The following is a 16,441-nucleotide window of genomic DNA, read 5'->3' as shown; positions in this document are numbered from 1 at the left end:
GTGATCCTCAAGTTCTCAGCCTCCCGGCTAGCAGGGTTCGCAGGTGTGAGCCAAGGGCACTGGCCCAGGGTTTTTCTGTTCCCCATAACAATGGGGAAATATCTTTTCTTTCACCCCAGAACCTGGGCTGGCGGAGGCAAGTTCCTCACGGCCACACTGAATTTCTGTGTTTCCAGCTGACCTCAGGGACCTGCGGGGTGGGACCAGGGCAGGGGCAGGAGTTCTGCATCTGAACTTGGGATGTCCTGGCATGTCTACTGGGTTTCAAGTCCAGTCCTCTCTGTCTGGCCTCAGTTTCCTCATCTGTGAAAGGAGGGCCCCGGGTTGGTTTCCTGAAGGCAGGTGGAGTCAGGTTAGGCGCACGGGTAGCTTTCGGACCCCCTGCTCTGGGTTCGGGGAAGGGCAGGACTGGCAGCGTCCTAGAGGGCAGGTCCTGTGACCCCTGCCTCCCATAAAACCAGCACCGCCCGGGCTCTGCATTTGGAAACCATCTTGGGCTCTTCCTTGGTGATCCCGGTACCACCCATTCTCTCCTCCTCTTCATCTCCTCCCTCCTCCCCCTTCCCCGGGTTTTCTCTAACCCTCCTCCTTGCTTTAGCAAGGCTTCATTTTTTAATAGGACAGGGTTAAAGTCGGGAGAGGTGGGCGTTAAAGGCTCGGCCCTCTCCTCTGTTCCTCCCTAGCTTGGGACCCCCTGCTTCTCCCCGAGGGCCGCGGCTCGCCGTCCCGGTGCGCTGGTCCCCGGGCCGCGCCCCGCTCGCCTGCCCGGCCGGGACGTGGAGCCGCCGATCTGAGTCACGCGCGCGGCCCCGCGGCACCTCCGACCCGGGAGCCGGCAGCCAGCGCCCCGCCGGCCCCGCGGCCCCGCGCTCCGCCCGGGGGGCGCCTGGCCCTGCGGGGACCGGGCCGGGGGTCCGGGAGCCGCGGGGGGCGGGCGCCGCGGGCGGGGGCCGTGGGCTCGGCGGGCGGGGCGTGCGCCGGCGTGCGCTCCCGGCCCGGGTCACGGCCAGGGCGCACCAGCCGCTCATCCCGCGCGAGTCCCCGGCCCGGCCTGGGCCACCGAGGCGCCCGGGGCCACTGTGGGCCGCCCCGAGCCGGAGGGGCCGGACGGGAGGCGGCTCCGCCCGGACCCCCGCCTCGGACCCCCCGCCCCCGCCTCGGACCCCCGCCCCCGCCTCGGACCCCCGCCTACTCCCGGGACCCCCCGCCCCCGCCCGGACCCCCGCCTCGGACCCCGCTTACTCCCGGGACCCCCGCCTCGGACCCCGCCTACTCCCGGGACCCCCGCCCGGGACCCCACCCCCCGCCCCGGACCCCCGCCTCGGACCCCCGCCTACTCCCGGACCCCCGCCTCGGACCCCGCCTACTCCCGGACCCCCGCCCGGGACCCCACCCCCCGCCCCGGACCCCCGCCTCGGACCCCCGCCTACTCCCGGACCCCCGCCTCGGACCCCGCCTACTCCCGGGACCCCCGCCCGGATCCCCACCCCTGCCTCGGACCCCCGCCCGGATCCCCACCCCCGCCTCGGACCCCCGCCCGGGACCCCACCCCCGCCCGGACCCCCCGCCTACTCCCGGGACCCCCGCCCCGGACCCCATCCCCGGATCCCCACCCCCGCCCCGGACCCCATCCCCGGATCCCCACCCCCGCCTCGGACCCCCGCCTCGGACCCCCGCCCGGACCCCCGCCCGGGACCCCACCCCCGCCCGGACCCCCGCCTACTCCCGGGACCCCCGCCCCGGACGCCCGCGCCCGCCTCGGACCCCCGCCCCGGACCCCCGCGCCCGCCCGGGACCCCCACCCCCGCCCCGAGCGGCCCCGCCCCCCGCCCGGGACCGCCTCCCCCGCCCCCGCCCCGCGCGGCCCCGCCCCCGCCCCGCCCCCCGCGCCCCGATCTACCCCGCCGGGCGAGAGGGGCGCGGCGCGCTCCTGGCCACGGCGTCCGCAGCATGGGGAACCGCGCGGGGCGCAGCGACTTCGAGTGGGTCTACACCGACCAGCCGCACACGCAGCGGCGCCAGGAGATGCTCGGTGAGCGGGCGCGGGCGCGGCGGGGGCCCCGTCCCCTCCCCAGCGCGCCGCTCCCTTCGGGGTCCCCGCGCCCCACGGCACAGCCGCGGCCGGACGCGGGGCGGGGGGGGCGGCGGCGCTCCGGGCCCGGGGTGTCTGCCTCCCCGCACCCGGCGGTCCCGCAGCCCGCGGGGGACGCGGCGAAGCCCTCGGGGAGCCCGGGCGCGGCGCGGGGCGCGGGGCGGGCCGGGGGGGGCCTCCTCCCCGGGAGAAAAGCCGCCGCCGTCCGGGCTCGCTCCGTGGACGCGGCCGCCCGCGGGCCCCGCGCCCCGCCCCGCCCCGCCCCTGCGGACGCCGCGGCCCCCGCGGCCCGGGCTCCCTCCAGCGGGGGCGCGACCCCGCGGCGGCTCCCCGCAGCCCTCACTCCCCCCCCGACGGCGCCCCCCGCCCTCGTGGGCCGGGTGAGTGGCGGGGTTTGCTGGCGCCCCTCCCCGGGGCCCCGCGCCGCGCCCGCGCTTCTGCCCTTCCCGAAGCTTCTGCACATTGCTAGCTCCACGGGGCCAGTCGGCCGTCCCTTCGGCCTTTCACGCTGGGGTCCTCCCGACCCACCCCGTCCCCGATCTGCGGAAACATCTAGAACGTGATTCTTTAGGTCTTGCACACACCGGTCCCCGGTGGTGGGTTAGGGTTCCGAGGCGGCAGCCCGGTGTGCGTCCCCCCCCCCCCCCCCCCCGCGAAGGAATCATAGGGGGAGAGGGGGGAGGGAGGGGGGCCCTGGCCGTCGCTCCCACCCGCCTCCGGATGGCAGCCCCCTCGCTGCTGCTGCCCCTGGCGGGGTGGAGGCCGGAGCCGGGGGCCCCAGGTGGAGCGAGCTGGGAGAGTCCAGGCCCTGACCACTGGGGCTCATGGCTGCAGAAGAGGAGGTCGGGCCTGGAGGAAGCCCCACCAGGCCCGGGGGGGGGGGGGGGGCGGGGAGGATCAGGGACTCTAGGGCATGCTGAGGATCTCTACCTTCTCATTTTATCATTTTCTCCTCCCCTCTTCTCCCCCCCCCCCCCCCGCCATCCCCCCTCCCTCCCTCTTCTGTTCTTTTGCTCAAGGCTAGCACTATGCAGTTTTGAGCCACAGCGCCACTTGTGTTTATTGAGTGGCTCATTGGAGATTAAGGGTCTCCTAGGGAGTTTGCTGCCTGGTCTGGCTTCAAACCTCGATCCTCAGATCGCAGCCTCCAGAGTAGCTAGGATGACCCATGTGAGCCCCCGGGGCGTGGCCCTTTCCAGAGGTCATTACGCAGCCGAAGCTGGCCGGGAACTCTGGGCGGCCCAGGCTGGCTTGGCTCTTCTCGCCTCTACTGCTGAGATTACTGGTGTGTGCACCCAGGTCGAGCAGGAGGATCCTTCAAAAGAGAGGCCACGGGTCCTGGAATCAATCCAGGCTTCAGAAAAGCTCAGAAGACCCAGATGAGAGGGAGACGTCCTCCCCGGCCGGTCCCTTTCTGCAATGCCCTGGTCTTCCTGCCTTGCTGCCCTGCCCTGACTGAGGCGGCCCTGGGATGTGCCCAGCCCACTTTCCTGGGAATGTGTCTCAGCCCTTGCCTACTCGGTGCCCCCACCTGGCTCTGGGCTCAGCCTTACCTGACTAGGTTCAGGTCTCCCCTCCGGGAACCCCTGGCTAGCGAGGCCACCTCTGCTGGTCACTCCCAGCTCTGGTCTCTGGGGCAGAGGTCCAGAGACTGTGGGTTTGATGTAGCCATTGGTGAGCCATGGGTGAGTCAGTGCACAGATGCGGAAGTGGAAGCCTGGGTGAGGTAAAGGGTTGGTAATGGTTGGTGCTGCCTGGTAGTTGGTGACCCACCGGCAGCTGTGGTGTTAAGAACGTCTTGCAGAGGCTGGCTTGCATCTCCGCTGCTGCCAGCCCTGGGAGAAGTGCTCTGTTCACCGGCACCGTGTCCTTTCAGAAGGGGCACAGAGTGGGGCCCCGAGGGGAGAAGGCAGCTCAGAGGACACGGAAGGTCCCTGCCCCCACCCCCCGCGGGCCCCACCCCACTAGCTGATGCAGCCCCTATCAACTCCCCGAGCTACAGGTGTTTAGTTATTCTAATCTCGAGTCCCGTCCCGGCGGCGAGTGTGCCAAAGGCTGGATCCAGGTGTTCCATGAATGGGACCAAAGTCCGCTTGTAGCTCCTGCCAGGGTCAGGGAGGCGTTCTCCAGAGCACAGCATCCGGAGAAGACTGGGTGCCAGGACAACCGCCAGGAACCACCGTCTCCCAGGGCAGGGCTGCGGCGGGTCCCTGATGGGATGGGCAGGAGCAGAGCCAGCGGGGCGCCCGGACGGGCGCAGGCTTGGTGTGCTACTTAGAAATCAGGTCGCTTTGTGATTTTGTTTGCTTAAAAGTAACGTGAAAGCAGGCAAACAGTTAAAGAAAATCCAATCCAACTAGGAAACCCAGGAAGCAGCCCTCGGGCATTGTGGCATTGTTTGCTTCGGAAAGGACTGGCTGTGGTTTGTGCGTGCTCGCTCGCTCTCCCCTCTCTCTCTCCTCTTCCCTCGCTCCTCCCTCCCCCCCCCTCAAAAATCCTGGAACAGAACTGTCCTGAGACGTTGGGGGAATCTGTAGACTTGTCACCAGCCACAGAGATGCCCAGCTCCAGGTGGCCCGCTGGTCCCCCTCCTGCCCACCCCAGGGGCCAGGGATTTCGTGGTTCCTGGACTGCAGGTGTAGTGCGGTGCGTGTGAGAGCCAGAGGGAGAGAAGGGTGAGGAAAGGGGCGGGCCATGCGCGGGGCAGCCCCAGTTCTCCTGTCCTAATCCTACCTCCCCTGACGCAGCCTCTGGAGCCTCTGGGTTCTGCCCCGCTGGCGTCCTGAGCCCCCGGCTCTGCCTTCGCCCCCCAGCCGCGTCCCAGCCGCGTCCCAGCCCCTCCCCGCAGCCTGGCATTTACAAGCACTCCCCTCTGCTAGATGTGTGTGTGTGCGTGCGTGTGTGTCAGTTCTGGGACTGCACTCAGGACTTGGGTGCTGTCACTGAGGTTGTTTGCCTCAAGGCAAGTGCTCTACCACTTGTGCCAGAGCTTCGCTTCTGGCTTTTTTTTTTTGGTGCTTTGTTGGAGATAAGAGTCTCACAGACTTTCTGCCTGGGCTGGCTTTGAACCATGATCCTCAGATCTCAGCCTCCGGGGTAGCTCGGATGACAAGGTGTGAGTCACTGGCGCTTGGCCAGAATTCTTGTTTTTCCCCCCCTGTGCTGGGATGGAAGGCTGCTCCACCCCTGAGCTGCCCCCAGCCCCAGCCCCTTCTTCTGGAATTCTTTTTCCTTGTGTCTCTACTTCCTATGCGTTCTTTCTTTAATATTAATTTATTGTCAAAGTGATGTACAGAGGGGTAAGGCACTGAATACATTTCTTATCTCCTCCATTTTTCTCCCCCATTCCCCCCATCTTGTGCATTCTTTAGGTCACAGCCTATGTAGTATTTCCAAAGACATGCTCTCCAGACACGCGCACACACCGCACACACACACGCAACTCACACACACTCGTCATGTTGGTCCCTTCTGCCCCGTGAGCACCCACCCCATCCCCTTTCATCTTTCCGTCCTCCCTCAGGACGGGGGCCCCTCTTCCTTCAGCCCCCAGGCGTCACCACCCGCGGTGGGCGAGTCGCGGGTGATGCTTAGGTGTCTGACTCCCTTGCTCAGTGCTCTCTCTCCACGGTTCGTGTGCAGCCTCACGAGCTGGCAGAATGGGGACCCTTCACAAGCCCCTTGCCATCTCCTTGTTCGCAGACGGTGTCCCCTTGCTGCGCCCTCGTGGGGTGGGGGAAGCCCTCAGATCTCACCAGGCGACTGCACCTGCCTCGCTTGGGAGGGACACTGGCGGTTAGAACCAACCTATTTTGTCCTTTGTCAGCCGGGAGCCTTCTTCCTCCCCCCTCCCCCTCCCCTCCCCTCCCCTCCCCTCCCCTCCCCCTCCTTTCCCCCCTCCTCCTCCCCTCCCCTCCCCCTCCCCCTCCCCCCCACAGGCATTTCCTGGGCTCGGGTTGTGAGGTGGCGAGGCTATGGCCGCGGCTGTACTGGGGACGGGGAGCAGCATCCCCGGCTCCGCGCACGGCTCCCGCGCACCTGCCCCCTCCTCCCCGGAGCGCCGGCCTCCGCGCCGGCTCCGCGCCCCTTCTTTAATCTTTAACAGGCTTATTGCCGTGCGATCGGCATGCTGGGTGATCTCTCAGGTGAGGGGCATGGTCCACTGCTTTTTAGGAAGGTTCATAACCCAGCCTCAGAGCATTTCCATCGAAGTCCTCAGGCCGCCCCCTCCCTGGCGTCAGCGGCCACGTCCCGCTGAGTGCCCGGCATGCCGCCCGCGCCCGCCGCTGCCATGGCGATCCGCGGGGACCTTCAGCACACATTTGTCACCGGGGTGAGAAGCAGGTTTAGCAAGTGGCCCGGGGGAGGAGGCGGGGACTCTCGGAGGCACCTGGGACCACTGTGTGCGTTTCCGGCGTCGACCTGGGTCCCCAGAGCCCCTCCCGCCCCCTGCACCGGGCGGGGCCTTTCAGCTCGCAGCGGGGCACACGCTTGGGAGCCCCACGACGGCAGGACGGAGCTGGCCCGGCTCCAGAGGGATGGAGAGGGCCCTGGTGACGAAGGGCTGGCCAGAGGCCAGGTCACCCAGCGGGTGGAGGGGACGGGCGGAGAGGGCAGCCAGGCGCCCATCTGAGGACTTCCTGCTGTGGCCACTAGGTGGCATCCCCAGCACCCCGCAGCTCGGTGGAGGGAGCCGGGAAGCCTGCTGCTGGGGAGGCCTGGGGTGGCCAGATCACTGCGCGGGTCCACAGTTCCGCGCCCTCGGGGGGGGGGGGGCAGGGCCCAGCGGAGCCCAGAGTAGAAATGGGGCGAGGCTGGTGGTGGCTCACGGGGGGTGGGGTGGGGTGGGGTGGGGGGGTGGGGGGAAGTGGCCTCAGGTCACCACTGGGGACACAGGACAGCAGGCTGGCAGGGGCTTCTGGTGTGGGATTTAGGTCACTCTGGGCTGCCTGTGCAGGTCACGGGCAGTGACCCTATGCCTGGCACCTGATTCTGTCACACACACGTGCGCACACGCACGCACACGCACACACGGCACTTCTGACTGCTCGGGAGCTGGAGCGTGATTGAGCTGACCTCCTTCCAGCAGGCCGGGGCTGTGCGGCTCTGCCCAGTCTGCTCTCGAGTGACAATGGACCCGAGCATGGGGCCCCGCCAGGCCGGACACTCCAGCCGCCGCCTCTGCTGCCAGCCTCCAGGGCCACGTGTTCCCAGGGGAGCCCCCCCCCAATGCTCCCGCCTTGGGGCCGTCAGAGCCAGTGCCTTAGAGAAGGGCGAGGCGGGCAGGCCCGAGAGGGAGGGGAGGGCTGCCCCGAGGACTCAGCAGCCTCTCCTCTTCCTCTCCTGGAGGACCAGGGGGAAGCAGCTCGGGGGCCCTGGGTCCTCACCTCTGCCGTGGGGGCGGGGAGTGCGGCCTCACTTCCCGGGGGGGGGGGGGGTGATGCCTGAGTGTGTCACACACGGGTGGGACTGGACGGTGCAAGGGCCTGCCCAGCGTTGTGCAGGCCTGGACTGGGGCCTGGGCTCACACCAGGTCCTCCTTGGCTTTGGAGCCCTCCTGTCTGTCTGTCTCGGCCGGGCATGGGGACGGCTAGCTGTCTGTCTGTCTGTCTGGCCCGGGCATGGGGACGGCTAGCTGTCTGTCTGTCTGTCTCAGCCGGGCATGGGGACGGCTAGCTGTCTGTCTGTCTCGCCCGGGCATGGGGACGGCTAGCTGTCTGTCTGTCTGTCTCGGCCGGGCATGGGGACGGCTAGCTGTCTGTCTGTCTGTCTCGGCCGGGCATGGGGACGGCTAGCTGTCTGTCTGTCTGTCTCAGCCGGGCATGGGGACGGCTAGCTGTCTGTCTGTCTGTCTCGCCCGGGCATGGGGACGGCTAGCTGTCTGTCTGTCTGTCTCGCCCGGGCATGGGGACGGCTAGCTGTCTGTCTGTCTCGCCCGGGCATGGGGACGGCTAGCTGTCTGTCTGTCTGTCTCGCCCGGGCATGGGGACGGCTGTGACTGAGGACAGCGGTGGCTGCTGGGCCTCACCGGGGCCTGGGTGGGGAAGCTGTGAGTGTGGCTTGGCGGGACTTTCCCCCTGCCTGCCCAGCTCCGGGCGGTGTCCTCCTCAGGCAGGTCAGAGGGCATGGGGCTCCTGTTTGTCTCTTCTTTAGGGGTCCCCCCGCCTTGGCCTGCGAGGGATGCGCCCCGTGTCTCCCCGGGCCGTGAGTGCAGGCCTAGCGTCTGGCCTGCGGCTCCCTCAGCAGAGACCAGGACGCAGTAACCACGCCCACCCCCTTGCCCGGCCCTCACCAGCCTGGAGGGATTCGAGCCCTTGGCCCCAGCGTGAGGGGGGCCCTGCCTGCTGGATGAGGGGTCCTGTGGCTGCTCCCCACTCCAGGGCTCTGTGGCCCCCACTGGGTGGTGGAGGAGGCCAGGGGAGGGGCGAGGAGGGTGGGTCTGTCCTCGGAGGAATGGGGGGGGCTGCTGCTCTCTGGGGGAGCCCGGCGGGGAGGAGGGATGCTCCCCGCGGCCCACTGTGTAGGGAGGACTCGCATGTGTGTCGGGCGGAAGGGAACAGCAGGAGCCCTTGTGCGCGGGCGCCGGCCTGGGGTTGGAATTGGGGCTCTTCCGCCCGCGGGTCACCGGCCCTGCGCGTGCCCCAAGGTGCAGCCTTCTTCCGGGGGGAAGCCGTGGGCCGCGGGTGGGGGTGGGGAGTCCAGGAGGCCACCGGGGGGTGGAAGGGAGCTTGCGGCACCCCTGGCTCTGCCTTGGCAGGGCTTGACATGGCCCCGGCCCGGGCCTCGCCCCCAGTGGGGCGCTGGGGGGTTCCCGTGGACTCCGGCCCCTGCCGGGGCGAGGCTGGACCCTGCACCGCGCGGGGGCAGCGGGGACCATCTGCCTCTCCCAGCGCCCAGGCTGCCGCCCGGCTGCCACCTGCCCGTGTCCTTTGGACTCCCCTGCCTGGAGTCACGCCCTGTTGAGCCTGGGGGGGGGTGCTGGGGTACCCCGTGTTCCTCACCAGGACGGGTGGGCAGTGGGACCCCTGGGGGGGCGCTGAGCCCTGCTGGGCTGTGTCTGTGAGCTGGGAGGAGGCCGGTCAGCCCCGGGGATGTGGCGCGCGCTGATCGCCTATGGCCGAGTTTCGCAGGGGTCGCTCAGATCTGCCCGGCACCCCGGGGAGAGCGCGTGGCTGGAGTCGGTGTGGGGGGGCTGGCCTCCCCTCTGGAGGGCCCCACGCCCTTCCCGGGCCCTTCGTCCACTGCGCGGCTGGGGCTGGCAGGACCGGTGCGTCTCATGCCAAGGCCTGAGGTGCTCTGGGCCACCCGCCCCGCCCGGTTTCCTGCGCTGTTGTGGACCGCGGGCACAGGCTACGGGAATAGGACGTGGCCTGCCGCTCCGCTCACCACAGATGTCAAATGCGCTCCTCCATCTTGACCTACTGCCTGGGGTGGGGGGACAGCCTGGAGCCCAGCCAGGCTCGCCCAGACGGCAACGTGAACAGAGCCCAAAGTTTCACCATCGTATGTTACATCACCATTATCCCAACACCCTTTCTAGAAACATCCTATTGGCCAGAAACTTCTGTGGGCACCTTTGTCAGCTTGCTCTACTCTCTGTCTATGTGTAAACACTGTCTGTCTATTGTTCAGGCTTCCCTTAAGGTCCTGAGCTCGGCTGGAGGCCAGTGGCTCCTGCTGTAATCCTAGCACTTGGAAGGCTGAGATTGTGGAAATCAAGGCCTGTCCAGGTAAAAAAGTGGTTCATGAGATCGCTCCTCAGTGAGTAAGTTGATGTGACGGTATCTGAAATAGGTGGATCACAGTCCAGGTGCTTAAAAAAAAAAACCATCACCAAGAAAGGGGCTAAAGGTTTGGCTCAATGCTTAGCAAGCCTGAGACCCTGAGTTCAAACCCCAGGATGACTAAATATATAAAAACACAAAGAATAAAATTCTAGCATTCCTAGCTGGCAAGAAGTGGCTTTGGTTTGATGCTGTTTGGATGTGATTCGTTGATAAGATGCCGAGCACCTGTCTGGGTGTGTGTCAGGTCCGGTTCTTTGGAGACATGTCTATTGACTGCTTTTTGTTTTCTTTTTGGTGGTACTAGGGTTTTAATTCAGATTTTTGCATTTGCTGGGCGGGTGTTCTACTACCTGAGCCGTGCCCCCTGGCCTTTTGGCTTTAGATATTTCTCATAACAGGGACCCAATCTTCTGCCTGAGGCCCGCCTTAAAACTAAGTTCTCCTCTCTTGGCCCCCCCCCCCCCCCCCCGCCAGTAGCTAGGATTGCAGGAATGAGCTGCGGCTTCCACTCTTTGGCCATTTCATTTCTGATTCGGGGCGTTGGCCTTCTTGGACCCCCGGCACGGGGGCTGCGTGAGCCTCTCAGCCACTTGCCCGCCGTCCTGGGGCTGCTGGCTGGGTTTGGAGCCCCAGCCCGTAGCTGCAGGCCGGGGCTTGGCAGGAGGCGCAGCGAGGAGACGGCTCTGGGGAAGACCCGACCCGTGGCTGCAGAAATGACTTCCTTCCACGGGGCTGCTCGCACACGCGGTTCAGGCATGGCTGCCTCCAGGCCTGTTTGTCCCCCGCTGCAGAGAGCAGAAGATGCGGCTTGCCATCTCTGAGCCAGGGGCGTCTCCTAGGGCCTGGAGCCCGGGGTGCACTGCCTGGCCTCGTGTTCCCACAAAGCCGGGCCCCACCCCGTGTCCCGCGAGCGGAAGGGAGGACCCCCGTTGTCATCTTGGACACAGAAGGGGGGCCAGCCCCGGTGCTGGGGCTCACACTTGTTTTGGGGGATCGTGATTCCAAGCCAGCCTAGGCAGTCAAATCTGAAAAGCTCTGATCGCCAATTAACCAGCTAAAAGACCAGAAGTGGAGGTGCGGCTCAAGCGGTAGAGCGCCAGCCTTGAGTGCTCACAGCCCAGGCTCTGAGTTTTGGGGGTGTTTTTTTTTTTTGGCCAGTCCTGGGCCTTGGACTCAGGGCCTGAGCACTGTCCCTGGCTTCTTTCTGCTCAAGGCTAGCACTCTGCCACTCGAGCCACAGCGCCACTTCCGGCCATTTTCTGTGTGTGGTGCCAGGGCCTTCATACTAGGCAAACACACTACCACTAGGCCATATCCCCAGCCCCCCCCCCCCCACACACACGGTGGGAGAGTCTGCTTTAGCCCGGCTGGCTGGCTTGGGGCTGAGCCTTGCTGTAGGGGGGGGAGGGGGAGTTGAGGCTCCAGTGGCTTAGGTCAGGTGGGGCAGATGCTGGAGTTCTGGGGACCCCAAGGATGGGCTCTGGCTCACTCATGAGCCCCTGCCCTGCTAGCCATGGTTTCCCCATCTGCACCGTACAGCAGCTCCCCCTCTGCGGGAGGGCACCTGTCTCCCTTGGGTGGGTGAGGGGCTCCTGTCCGGTCTCCCTGGGAGCAGGAGCAGCCCCGGGCTCTGGAAGGCTCGGCTGCCCCACCCCGCCCCGCCCCCAAGGCCTGCTCCGCCCTCCCCTGCCAGGCCGGCTCGGGCCTTGCTTGGGAGTAGCTTGGCTCACTTCTCCTAGCATTGTCTGTAAAACAAAATACAAAAGCTACCATAACAAATGCCCGCCCCCGGGGCCGGTGTTTCCTGCAGTTCTTCTTTTAAGAACGGCAACACTTGAGGCCAAGCCAGATCGCTGCTACGTTCTCCTTCCCTGTCACCCTGGGGTGAGGAGTCCGGGGTCTGGGTCCCTGGGGTCCTGCCTTGGCAGTGTCTAGGCCCCCAGCTGCGCTCTCCAGGGCCCTGTGTGTACAGCTGTGGCCGTCTGCTGCGGGGATCTGTGCTTACGTGGGGCTCTTCATTTAGGCTCTTGGCAAAGTGACCCCCCCCAAGTCTGAGGAGTCTCCCCAGGTGGTCTTAACAGAGATGGCTGTCCCTTTTTCTTTCCTTGTGCCACGTTGGCACTCGCTCTGGGCTTTGGGGTGGTTCATCGGGGGCAGGCGTTTCCTAGACCTCCCTTCTCTGAGCGGAGGTTCCGGCGCTCCTCGGGTCCGAGCCTCTCAGCTGAGCAGGGAGCTCAGTGTCGGTTCCCGGGGTCCTTGAGTGCGGCCGCGGCCCTGGGTAAGGGCCGCGTGGGCTCCAGATCCCTGGCAGGGAGCTGCGGGGGGGGGGGGGGGGGGAGGGGAGATGGCAGGTGGCGGCTGAGTGGCAGGAGGAAGAGGCCCAGGCAGCACCGGGCCTCACTAGGCGCCCTCGTGTCTCCCGCAGCCAAGTACCCGGCCATCAAGGCCCTGATGCGGCCGGACCCGCAGATCAAGTGGACGGTGCTGGGGATGGTGCTGTCGCAGCTGCTGGCCTGCTGGCTGGTGCGCGGGCTCGCGTGGCGCTGGCTCCTGTTCTGGGCCTACGCGTTCGGCGGCTGCGTGAACCACTCGCTGACGCTGGCCATCCACGACATCTCGCACAACACCGCCTTCGGCACCGGCTGCCCCGCCTACAACCGCTGGTTCGCCATCTTCGCCAACCTGCCCATCGGCCTGCCCTACGCCGCCTCCTTCAAGAAGTACCACGTGGACCACCACCGCTACCTGGGCGGGGACGGGCTGGACGTGGACGTGCCCACGCGCCTCGAGGGCTGGCTCTTCTGCACGCCGGCCCGCAAGCTGCTCTGGCTGGTGCTGCAGCCCGTCCTGTACTCGCTGCGGCCGCTCTGCGTGAACCCCAAGGCCGTGACCCGCCTGGAGATCCTCAACACCCTGGTGCAGCTGGCGGTGGACGTCGCCATCTTTGCCCTCTGGGGGATCAAACCCGTGGCCTACCTCCTGGCGGGCACCCTCCTGGGACTGGGCCTGCACCCCATCTCGGGCCACTTCGTGGCTGAGCATTACATGTTCCTCAAGGGTCACGAGACCTACTCCTACTACGGGCCGCTGAACTGGATCACCTTCAACGTGGGCTACCACATGGAGCACCACGACTTCCCCAGCATCCCGGGCTGCAACCTGCCCCTGGTATGTGTGCCGCGGGGTGCGGAGGGCTGAGGGGCTCAGGGCTGCGGGAGCCCGGGAAGGGCCCCCGGTTGTGCCCTGCCTGCCTATTCCGTTTGGAACTGGCCAGGGATGGCCACTGTCACCCCCAGTCCCTGGGCTTCCCGTTCCTCCTCCTCCCCCCAGCCCTTGCCCGCGCCCCGCTGGAGATGAGCGGGGAGGCTCAGCGTGTGCCTCCTCCCTCCTCGGCGGGGTCCCCTCGGCCTGCCGGGGCGGGGCCGGCCTGGGGGGCCAGGGAGATGGAGGGGCTGTGACTGAGGGGGGGGAGGGGAGGCTGGGCGTGCATGTGCGGGTGCTGGTGCACACTCCTCCCTGGGAACGGTGCTGACCCCCCTCAGCTACCCCCTCCCACCCCACGGAAGACAAGGGGGGCCGGGAGAGGGGAGGCTCTGCAGGGCGTGTCTGGAGATGGAGGCGGCCTGCGGGTGTCTGAGCGCCCCCTCACCCTGCCGGCTCCAGTGGGGGGCAGGCAGAGGACGTGGCGAGGGCTGGCTGAGGAGCCCCGATGGGCGCTGAGGCTGGGGGGGGGGGGGCGCAGGCCGGGCTGGCCCTGGGCCTCCGCCTTGGCCCTGGAGGAGGCAGTTGGGGGGGGTCTGGAGTGGGCTGAGTTTTTAGGGGGGTGCAGCCTGGCGGGCCTGACCCCGGCCCTCTCCACAGGTGCGGAAGATTGCGCCCGAGTACTACGACCACCTGCCGCAGCACCACTCGTGGGTGAAGGTGCTGTGGGACTTTGTGTGGGACGACTCCCTGGGGCCCTACGCCCGGGTGAAGCGCGTGTGCCGGCTGGCGGGTGACCGGCTGTGAGGCGCCGGCGCCCCAGGACTGGGCGGCCGCATCCACTCCCACCCCTGCTGAGCCCCGGGAGCCGCCATCCGCGCAGGCCCGGGCCTCGTGGGCGCCGGCTGCTCTGGTGTCCTCGCGCCCTACATTAAACTCCGCACTTGACCCAGCCTGCGCACTGTGGTTGTGAGGGGCGGGCTTGGCTGGAACTCGGGCTGCCAAGCTCTGATGCCCGGAGCCTGGCAGGCGGACCCGGGGCCGCGGGCTCCCTCCTCCAGCCCGCCTCGCGCGGGCCTCGCCTGGCGGTGTCTGCGGCCCGGGCGTTTCCTGAGGGCTCTGCCCAGGGCGGGGGGCAGCCTCGGGGGCACGGGTCCCAGGTCCCTCCATGCCTGGGAGCCGCCGGGAACCCCGACTCCAAGGTCTGCAGAAGCCCTGCTCCCCTGGGCCCGCCCACGCCCCCAGGCCTTCCATCTCAGGGAAGTCAGGAGCCCCACACAGCCCAGGCCAAGGCGGGCCAGGGGCTGAAGCGCGCCGGGCGTGGTGTCTGAGTGGCCCCCAAGGCTCTGTCCTGTCTGCAGGGCAGCACGGGAGGCGGCCTCTGGCCAGCGGGGGGCCTCAGGCGGGGACGCGGGTCAGCCTCGGTGTCAGAGCAAGCAGCGGCAGGAAGGAGCGGACAGGGCCCGCCGTGCAGGAGCGGGGCTGAGACGCAGGGCCGGCCAACGACGACCACCACCCCAGGGGAGGGAGAAGGCCGCAGGCACCCGAAGCCTTGAATAGAGTCGGGGCGCAGATGGCGGCCTGCTCCGAGACAGGACTTGGAGCCGAGGCAGGCGGCCCCTCTCGGGGAGCGCAGGCGAGTGCGCCAGCACCCGTCCCCACCACGAGCCGGCCTGGGGCACCCCGGATGGTACCCAGGAGGCCTAAGACGGGGCGTGGCACCCCGGGTCCCCCGGGAGGGCGGAGGCGGAGGGTTCCGGCTGTGGACTCGGCACCCCGGCCGCCCGCTGGGAGCTGGGCCGGGGCTCCTCTGCCTGTCGGGCTGCCGGGAACACCCCTAAGATGAAGGAGAGGGGGCCGGGCCGGGGAATGCCAGGGCTCACCCACCCCTCTCCGGCCCGCAGCGGCTGGGCCGTGGGTGGACTTCAGGGGAGACGCGGGCCATTCCCTGGGGAACGCTCGCAGGGCATCCAGGAACCGTCGGGACAGAAGGAGAGGCAGAGCCAGGACCCACGTGTGGACAGTAAACGGTTTATTACTGTGTGGACAGAACACGCACTGTGTGGACAGACTTCACACGACGGCCGGGACAGAGCTGCGTGGGGCGGCCACGCCGGGCCGGCGGCTCACTGCCAGCCAAGGCGCCGGCGGTGTCACCTGGGAAGAAACTTGGAGACCATCTAATGGAGCAGGTGATGGGGTGTCCTTTCTATAAACCCAAAGGATGTACACTTAAATAAGCAAATATAAAATACAAAAAAGAATAGACCTGGTGTTCTGTGTCCGGTAGAAGCTAAAAAAATCCAGGAGTTGAACTCTGTTCCTCATTTTGCTATTTATCACAGGTTGAGACTTAGAGAAGCGCGTCCGGCTTGAGGGCGAGCTTGCGGTGTGTGCGGGGGCCGGGGCGGCGTCCTCGCGTCCTCCGTGGCCCGTGGCGCCTTACGTGGTGCTGATCCCGCTCAGCTCCTGCCTGATGGCTGCGGGCAGGACGGGAGAGGGGCTCAGGCCCCGTGCTGGCCGCCACCCCCCTCCCCCGACCTTCGTCCTCCCCAGCGTGGGCCAGGCTGCTGTGCGAGGCCCAGGCCCATGGCCCATGGCCCGGCGGAGCAGCAGCCTGGCACGCGCCTCTGGGGAGGCAACAGCCCTGTGGGGCTCATGGAAGCTCGCGCCAGCGCCCCTGTCACAGGAGGCGTGGCCAGGGCTGGGGGGGGCACCGGCCCGCGGTCCCGCTCTGCAGGGGCCTGCAGGCCCGCCAGGCGGGCTCCTTCCCTGGCACAGCGGAGGTGGGCTCTGCTGTGGAGGGCAGGGCTTTCTCTTCAGCGTTCTGCTGCCTCCTCCCAGCGTTCCCCTGCCCCCTTTTCCTGCTCCCGTCTTCCACCTGCCTCCACCTCCCCCAGGACGACCTCTGGAGGCTGGAGCTGCCAGGACGGGTGTGGGGGGGGGTTGGGGTGCAGGCCAGGGCATCTGAGGATCCCACCGCAGGCTTTCCTCCTGGCTGGCTTCGGCTGAGCTTGGTGGGCAGCCCTGCCTCTGGCCTCACCTGTGTTCTCACTCAGCTCTGGCCTACAGGGCTGGAAGGGGGGCTCAGGATAAAGCTCGGGTATCCGCCATTGGGGCTCTAGCTGGCTCATTCTCCTTCGTTACCGCGTTTCTCCTGCCTGAGCTGTAGCCCAGCTGTGCTCTGGTGAGCAATGTTGTGGCCAGGCTGGGGGAGGGCTGGGGAGCTGGCTCCAGCCCCGGGACCCTGTGGGGGAGGGGGGCGGGGGGCGCTGCTGCTGGGCCTGGCCCGGCCCTGCCCACACCTTCCCTTTCCTCTGGCTGCAGATCTGAGCTGGCTCCCTCTGAGGAAGGATGGACA

General features: G+C 67.5%; 2 protein-coding genes across 5 annotated transcripts in view; one reads left to right on the top strand and one right to left on the bottom strand.

The window, feature by feature from the left end:
- Positions 1-1,902: 1,902 nt before the first annotated feature.
- Degs2 (delta 4-desaturase, sphingolipid 2) lies at positions 1,903-13,897 on the top strand. The gene is made up of 3 exons (XM_048362113.1): positions 1,903-2,032; positions 12,305-13,047; positions 13,741-13,897. The coding sequence occupies exons 1-3, from the start codon at positions 1,951-1,953 to the stop codon at positions 13,885-13,887; spliced, it is 972 nt and encodes a 323-aa protein (XP_048218070.1). The 5' UTR covers positions 1,903-1,950; the 3' UTR covers positions 13,888-13,897.
- A 1,200-nt stretch (positions 13,898-15,097) lies between these two features.
- Positions 15,098-16,441, bottom strand: part of Evl (Enah/Vasp-like) — a 93,910-nt gene continuing 92,566 nt past the window's right edge. For all 4 annotated transcript variants that reach the window (XM_048361978.1, XM_048361980.1, XM_048361977.1 and 1 more), the window contains one exon: positions 15,098-15,560. In XM_048361978.1, coding sequence (XP_048217935.1) covers positions 15,523-15,560 — 38 coding nt within the window. In that variant the 3' untranslated portion in view covers positions 15,098-15,522. The remainder of the gene's footprint in view (positions 15,561-16,441) is intronic.

This window comes from Perognathus longimembris, chromosome 14 (assembly GCF_023159225.1).
Source record: "Perognathus longimembris pacificus isolate PPM17 chromosome 14, ASM2315922v1, whole genome shotgun sequence".
In the NCBI taxonomy this organism is placed as follows: domain Eukaryota; kingdom Metazoa; phylum Chordata; class Mammalia; order Rodentia; family Heteromyidae; genus Perognathus; species Perognathus longimembris.
Note: the sequence above shows the minus strand (reverse complement) of the source record. Positions and strands in the feature narration are given on the sequence as shown.